The 8,118-nt window shown below is 36.0% G+C and overlaps 1 protein-coding gene across 1 annotated transcript in view; it reads right to left on the bottom strand.

The window, feature by feature from the left end:
• The window catches only part of si:ch211-1a19.3 (uncharacterized), a 4,711-nt gene extending 94 nt beyond the window's left edge, over positions 1 to 4,617 (bottom strand). The window contains exons 1-5 of the mRNA XM_060878715.1: positions 4,026 to 4,617; positions 3,175 to 3,271; positions 1,933 to 2,086; positions 1,692 to 1,804; positions 1 to 1,596 (exon numbers count right to left, since the gene is read on the bottom strand). The exon at positions 1 to 1,596 is cut by the window's left edge and continues 94 nt beyond it. Of these exons, the coding sequence (XP_060734698.1) occupies positions 1,595 to 1,596; positions 1,692 to 1,804; positions 1,933 to 2,086; positions 3,175 to 3,271; positions 4,026 to 4,349 (690 nt within the window). The 5' untranslated portion in view covers positions 4,350 to 4,617 and the 3' untranslated portion in view covers positions 1 to 1,594. The remainder of the gene's footprint in view (positions 1,597 to 1,691; positions 1,805 to 1,932; positions 2,087 to 3,174; positions 3,272 to 4,025) is intronic.
• Between the last annotated feature and the right edge of the window lie 3,501 nt (positions 4,618 to 8,118).

Raw genomic sequence — 8,118 nt, 5'->3', positions numbered from 1 at the left:
GGCTGCTAAGATAAACAGTTCCTAAGCCTTATCTTGTGTGGGTTAATCTGAGATCCCAACTCACTTCTAGGAAGTGTCCCATTTTGGCAGTACTTTATTTGTTTTGTTCTATGAATAACTTCCAATCTTTGGTGGAAATAGAGTGTATGGACAAAATCTGAAGTAAAATAGCATGTATATAGACATTATGACATCAATACAGACACAAATGTGAATTAGATTTGTTGATCCCCAAGCCAAATATTGCTTAATGACAGTTTTTTTTTTTTTTTTAAATATCTATCACAGTTGGGGGACAAATGAAGTCTGAAATATTTAGATCGCAGCTGAAACACATTCAGCATTTAGAGCTGCACTTTACAGGGAGCTCATGATGTGAGAACTAGTACAAATTGTTCAGCTATTCAAATTGTTCAACTTGTTCAACAGTCTAAATGTTACCTTTTTTTTGTCTAAGTGATAAGTGTTCAGATAAGGTGGCTTCTTTGTGCTCCCATTCCAACACTTCATATTAAATGATGCCAGCATTTGTAAAGTTGGTCAATTTTGCATCATTTTTTCTTGAGTAAATTTAAAGATTTAACTGTGCACTACAGTATTGTTCTAGGTTTTCTGTCATAAATAGCAAGTTTTAGTTTCAGCTCCTACAGGCCACTCTGCAAGAAGCCCAATTTCAGAAAACTGTTTAGGTTTAGTTTAAACTGTTAGCTGGCACCAGATGAGATATTAAAATGAGAGTTAAAGGGCTATCGAAGGAGTTTCAGTGAGATTGAATAAATATGAGGAGCCATTGTGGTCATTCTTTGAGCCTGGAGAAATTCATAATGCAACAGTTTGTGACAGAGAGAGAGAGAGAGAGAGAGAGAGAGTGTACAGGCAGTGTTAGACAAATAAGATGCTAAACAGGCTTTAAGACCTTTAAAATCATCCCCAGCAATTCATTGAGCTGTAAAAATGGCTAAAATGTGCATCTGTATCATCTCAAGGCCAGCCTGCAACTTTATTTTAAATACATTAGTAATGCAAGATTATTTTTTGTTTGTGAAGCAAGAAATGATCCAAATAATAGATAATGCAGATTATGATGATAATTGTTTTTGCCCTAATCCAGTAATCAATAAGAGAAAAGCACAAACACATGAGTCTAATGAAGCTCATACAACTGAAATATATTATATACGACGTAATAGCGTAAAATTGATTTCTCTCACCTTTCTCACAATGTTATCATAAATTAATAGCTGACTCCAGACTATATGTAATTTAAAGCTTAATGTGATTTTTAAGCTTAAACTTAATCTATGATAATGCTTAATGACTTATTTGAATTCGATACTGAAGGAAACACATTTTTGTATCACAGGAACAAAACAAAAAATAAACCATTATATTCTCCTTAAGGGTAAATAAGGCTTGCAGGAATATCCTTATGTGAACAGAATGTTCCTGTTTGTTTTACAGCAGTGCTTTTCCATACAAAAGTAACATGTGCTTCAAGTCCAGGTTAACTGCACATGTTGTTCGGGTGTCTTGAAACAGTGTTGTACTGAAATATGTATCCAATTATTTTATTCAAGCTTTCTGGTTAGCTCCGCTCTGAAACAAGAACAAAAAAATAAAAAACAATCACTTCAGCAAGCACTAAAGCCGTGTAACATTTAGCCGTATCAGTCATGTTATAAGTAACTTACATGGTATTAAAAGGATGCTGATGGACAAGAGCCCGACCAGGAAAACAGCACTTTTTGGTCCAGGAGGTCCATCATTTTCAGGTGAAGTCTGGGTTGTGACTTTGCACTTTTCTCTATAATCAAAGCATGAAACAAGAAATCCTCATCCAGTATTGTGACATTGTGCTCGTTTTCATTCCAGTTACGAAAAACTGGCCTGAATTATGACGAAGTGTGAAATAAAATATGAACCGTGACTCACAGCTGCTTCTGTAAGAACTGCTTGCTGGACTGGCAGCCCTCAGTTTTCTTCTCAGCTGCAGTTTGAAGATTATGAGCAGCCTTCTGCATACTTGTGCACGAGTCCAAGCTAATGGCATTCTGGGTCAGATTATGCTGCAGTAGTTCAATCATTTCTAAAAATCAGAGCGCAATCAGAGAGCAATTGTGATGTGACTCATATAGATATAGATATATATGTATATATAAAACATGACTTTAGGTTACGATTTTTAGGATTTTCCTGAATCTGTAGGTGCAGCATACTGTAAAGCAGAGCAAACGGAAGGGGGAAAAAAGCAAATCTCTAAAACGCAGCAACGAAATCGAATATCAACATCATTTGCATGAAAATAAAACATAATTCCACTGTCTTATAAGGCTATGTCTTTCCAGAGAACAAGGTATCATGGTGTTTCACAGGCCTCTATGAAGTCACTTAGTTATTTTGGGTAACACATGAGCAGATGTGGAGGTGCTGTTCACATCAACATTGTTTTAGGTTTGGCACAGGCTCTGATGATTAAGTAAATCATGGAATTGCATCCTGTTTCCTGAGCCGATTTTCCCGCCGATTTCATGTTTCCCATCTTTAGTAGAAATGGCAAGTGTAAGGCTTACTTTTGCCTCCTTACTTTTAAGAGCTTATTTGCCACCGTCACCTCTCTACCTTGCTCTCTTTTTATCGCGTGCTTAACTTTCGTATTTAGCAGCTGATCATTTCCTGTGGTTTGGTTACACAGGAAAAAAGTTTCTGAAAAACCCCCCAAAATATCAGATATGGCTGTACAACCTGTAAAATGACTTTATGTTGCAGTTTAGAAAGATTTTAAAGAGAGGAGTGACGAGGAATTGCCAAACAAATTTCCCAAACAGAATTCCTTATACAGTCTTAGTCACTCTGTATCCCAGCACACAGATGGACAGACAGTGTTGGCCTTATCTGGGCAAAGTATGAACAGTTTGATATATTACTGAAAAAAGGTTTTTTTTGTTAAAAAATCCCCAAACTTCCAAATCCAAACAGCCCATTTTCACTTTTACAATCCAACATTTCATGTGCGGCTACGTTACTGACAACGTTCGGCCCTATTTGTTTTCTTTTTCTCGGTTTCTATGGCTACATGGGAGAAAAAGCCTCTAAGTATATCGTCAGTAGGAGAGTGTTCCTTTCACGGCAGCCTGGAACAAGAGGGGAGGAAAAAACTGACTTGGATTTTCCTACCTTCCTGCAGTGTAATATTTGCAGTTAGGTTGGCCTCAATGGCTTTGTGCAGCTCGATCTCATGCTTCAACACAGTGATGTTGTCCTTCAGCATTTCCTGAAATGCACACATGTGATGGAAGTTAATTAAAAGAGATCATAGGGTCATGGGTTAAGGGAGAATGGGAGCTTTGGCTGTGGATAGTAGCGTTGCCATGTTAAGGAGTGTTTCAAATCCCACAAGGGTGTGAGTGCTTCGTACTTATGGGATCTCTGACTATTAGACATGACCTGGGACCTCTGATACGTAACTGTGAATGCCAGCGCTGGAATTTTAACCCTTTAAAGTTATGACCCAGTTATTTATGATATGATGAAATTCATAGTTGAGTGAGGAGTGTCATGAATATGCCAAAGGGTTTATAAGCTTGCAGGAAATTCTGTAAATTAGATAATCACTATCAAAAATGGTTGAACTTAATTATATTCTCATTGTTTGTGTTTAGTGATTTCTTTGTAGTCCATTTTACTTTTAAACTGTTTACTTTTAAATGTATTTTATGTACATGTTCTTTGTGTACTTTTTCTTATTTTCTTATTCTAGTGTAACAATTCTTCTTCGCCTCGTCTTTCGCAATCTGGGACGGATATTTCATAGCGCAAGTTATTTTTCTTATCACTTTTCACTTGCTCAGGAAGAGCATAGCTTGAACTCCCACCCCCCTGATCTCTCACTCAAAATCTCCAAAGCATTTTAACAATGGGTTACAGAAAGCACTAAAAACATCCCATGGTCAAAGTTATCCTCTTGAATAGCCACTAGTCAAGCCATAATATATAGAGAAAAGAAGTGAGTCATCAGAAACACTTACACTGTGATGCAGACAAGAGTCCAGGGACTGATTGAGGAGTCTCAGTTGGTCTTTAAGCTGGTCTATGCGAGTCAGCAACAGGCTCTGGTTGGTGCGCCCCTGCCTTACCAGCTCCTCCAAAGCATGTCGGTCATTGTTCCATGTGTTTTTTTCATCAGCATACTTCTCCTTGAGGTTCTTCAGACTGGCATTACACTCGCTGGCCCCCTTCAAGTCAGGCGAGGTGGCCCATACCACTATGATGATGAGCGAAATGATCGACCAAAGTGCTAGAATAGCGATGACAATATTGCGCATCTTGTGTGATGATTTGGTGGCTGTCATCCTGTTAAAGCTGGTAGAATAAAATACAGACGATTACAAAAAGTCCAGTCAGGGCTGAAAGTCTGAAAGAGGGTGTGTGTTTGTTGGAGGCAGAGGTTAGCTGCTGTAGAAGGAGGCTTTTAAGGGCTGGACTTCCCGCTTAAACCTTTGCGTATTGCTGGGCAGGAACAAGAGGTGTGGCTTTGCCCCTGGTGCTGGGATGCATGCCCGGGAAAACCTGCTCATAGCATTCCTCCTTTTCCTGACATGAAATCAAGATGTACAGGTCTTTTGAAAAGAAGTACTTTGCAGCGAAGATTTACGTATTGCATATCATAGGAAAGTGAAAGTTAAAACACACTTGCGATTTACTCAGAAAAGGTTCGACCTTGTATGAGTTTCACATTCTTTTCTCATTCTCAGCATTGCTCTGGCAGGTTTCCCAGATCCAGCTTTGGGACCAGAAGCCTGCTGGAGAGAGGAAAGTAGTGCAGATTGTTTGTTCCATTAACTATGTCTTGTTTAACACACTTTCATAAGACCACTAGAGCAGGAGCCACTCAGTGTTTCCAGACACTATGCCAGCTTTTGAGAGGACACACACACACACACACACACACACACACACACACACACACACACGCACACACACATACAGGGTCCACACCCTGTTCAGCCACTCCTTTAAACTGCCAAGCTAAAAGGGGATGGTCTGGATTCCTTTTACAACATCTCTAAAGAGCAAAATTGAATAAAAGAAAAAAAAAACTAACAGGGGATTTCATGATTAAAGATGGAAATTTGGGGGAATTTATTCATATAAAAACTTCAGTTAAATCGGGCAAAAGTATGTAGAATCAAAATAACACTATGATTTTTTATGAAGCTTATTATTTAGTAAATATCTTTAATCATATTATATTAGTACCTACTGTGTAGTAAAATAAAGAGAAATGCCAGCAATGTAAAGGAGATACAAACATTTTAATGTCATTTGGAAACAATTTCTAACTTAATCTTTTCATGCAACAAGTAAACTCAGTCATTACTTAGTAACTGTTTTATCCTGGTTAGTGACCTGGCTGCTCTGAAGCCAAAGACTAAATAAGGTTTGGGAACACATCCTGGATGAGAAGGCCATTCATTTCAAGGTGGATTTCAAAATAATCCAAAACTGATCCATTACAATCTCACAGAAGAGAATTTGGGGTTTTTTGGTCCATCAGTCTTCTGTTGAAACTCCAAGAGCACCATCTTCTGGTTCACATGTTACTCAGCTGTTCTTCAACATGCTGAAATCCACCTCTTAATCTCTGATTCATGTTGACATGCAACCAAATAGTGTGTAGTAATCAGAACCTGGCTTCATAAAGACTCTAAGAATAATCTCAGAGATTTCCTAATTTAACTAGGAATCTTATCTTAATAGGATAAGAATCAATAAGATACAGGATCAATCTCAGAGCAACTCTGAAAAAGGAAAATACATCAACATTTATTTTAGAGAGGCGGTGGGGCTTAACCCTGTTACTAGGTGACACATTCTTTTGAAGACTGTGATTGGTTGTCCAATTTTTAAAAAAAAGGGAGCGCTTTTAAAATAAGTTGTGTAGGGATTATGTTCGTGACCAATCATATTAGAGATGCGCTAACATCTGTATGTTACGAATGTAATAAATGTAGAGTCCACATAAATCTTTTAAACTCTACTTTCTTGAATCTCAGTAAATTGAATTAAATGTATTCAGCTTGATGAAAACGGGCGCATGTAAGATTCAGATTTACAAACTCAAACTCAAAAGATTTACAAAATCTGTTCTTTTATTCACTCATCTACACTATACATTTACACAATTTTTTCCTTAATCTTCATGAATCGCAGTTTAATCGGATTGATGAAAACTGGCACATGTGAGTAAACCAAACCTACTCAGCATGATTACATAATGATGATGAAGGTTAAATTTAAATCCTTCAAGCAACTGAGTAAAATCTGCCTGTAAAGTTTTAACTTTTGGAAATGTAACATATTTTTAAGACATTTTGGTAAAACAGGTCTGGGATATTTCCGGATTTAAGACTGTGCTATGTTTCTTTAACGGTTTTAGATATCAGATGAATCAGATTTATTCTTGGAATACTATATTTGCTCAGAATTTTTTAATTTATATCTATTTAAGAATATGAATAAAGCAATGCCAGAGTCCTCTATTTTGAACTGGCTTCATGACAAACATGAACTGATAGCATAGTCATATACCTAACAGGTTTAGAAATATTGAGTAATTTGCTAAGATTAACTGGCTCTATTAAACTACATTAACACAAAAGCATGTTATGCACACAGTGCATAACGTTCCTGCTCCTGTTACTTAGGTCTTCCCCTACACCACTCTTCTGTAAACCGACTTTCTTTGAGTGTGCACAATATATTGATCAACAATATTTTGATCATGACACAAATGAAAAAACTGGCATTTTTTTAGTTTGTTTTGTTTTAATATAGAACTAGAACTTTATTAAATAAATGATGAGGCTAAGTGTCTTTTTAGTTAAAAACTTTTTGTCCCAAAAAGGAATTATTGTAACTGACCTAAGCAATAGATTAATGAGACTAAATCTACAAACTGAAACTTCTACATTTCGGTGCAACCGAAATGTTACTGTAGATTACTGTACAGTCTCTACAGTTCAAAATCTTGAGATTTAAAATTCACATTTTTTAAATTCATTTACAAATCATTCTGAAAGATGGGGTATGTTTATAGATAAAAAAGAAATTTAATCTATTAGCGAGTTAGTTTGTAACATAAAAGCTAACAAATAAATGGATATACTTTTTTTTTAATGAAGTAGTTTCAGTTCCTTCAAGTCTGTCCAATCAACCTGAGGGCTGAAAGAAACCTGAGGGCTTTATGAGTTCTCAGAGATCATTGTTGTCATATAGACGGTCCATCCTTATAAGCTCACATCACACAGCCAATTTCAGAAGCTCGATATGATTCACAAAGTTGCTCTGCTTTTTTTCTTGTGTATCACTTTGCACAGTGAGTAGCTGCTAATCAAAACTGTTGTGTTAATATCAGATCAGTGTGAATGCCTTAAAATAATCTACTCAGAATATGATTGTTTTGATTGATTATATGCAACAGCTTCTAAATAACAGAATTATATTTCAATGCAATCATGATATGATTATCTGCACAACACTGAATTCCTCAAACTTATTTTTTTGTACAGAACATATTGCGTATATTTGTAAACAATTACACACATCTGCACTTTATTCACACACATTTTTTTACATTTTATTTATTTACGTTTGCTTTTAATATTTCATTATCTAGTACATATTATTTTATTTCTGTTTTTATTTTATTTTTAATTATTGTTTTTATACTGTTTGTATTTTACTTCTTATTCAGTAGCAACTATTTTGTTCTAGTTTTATTCTTATTTCTATTTTACTCTATTTCTTATGACAGTTGAAAAGAATTTCATTACGTGTCAGACAGTCTATGGTTATGAATGTGACTAATAGCTGAATTTAATGTTGTCATATAAACAGAAGTGTGATATATTTGTGAGTTCAGATGCTTAGATTGTTTCAGGACAATTCCTGTATCTTTTTGTCCCCACCTAAGAGAAGTTTATCAAACACTGAAACACTCTTAAAAACTAGCTAAAAAGTTTCCATTTGGTTTTTGAGGTAATTTATGTCAATGGAAGGTCCTCACATGGATAGTATGACGTGTGTGTGTGTCTGTGTGTGCATGTTCATGTATGTGCT

Source organism: Tachysurus vachellii, chromosome 1, assembly GCF_030014155.1.
Source record: "Tachysurus vachellii isolate PV-2020 chromosome 1, HZAU_Pvac_v1, whole genome shotgun sequence".
Taxonomy (NCBI): domain Eukaryota; kingdom Metazoa; phylum Chordata; class Actinopteri; order Siluriformes; family Bagridae; genus Tachysurus; species Tachysurus vachellii.
This window is presented reverse-complemented; position numbering and strand designations above follow the sequence as displayed.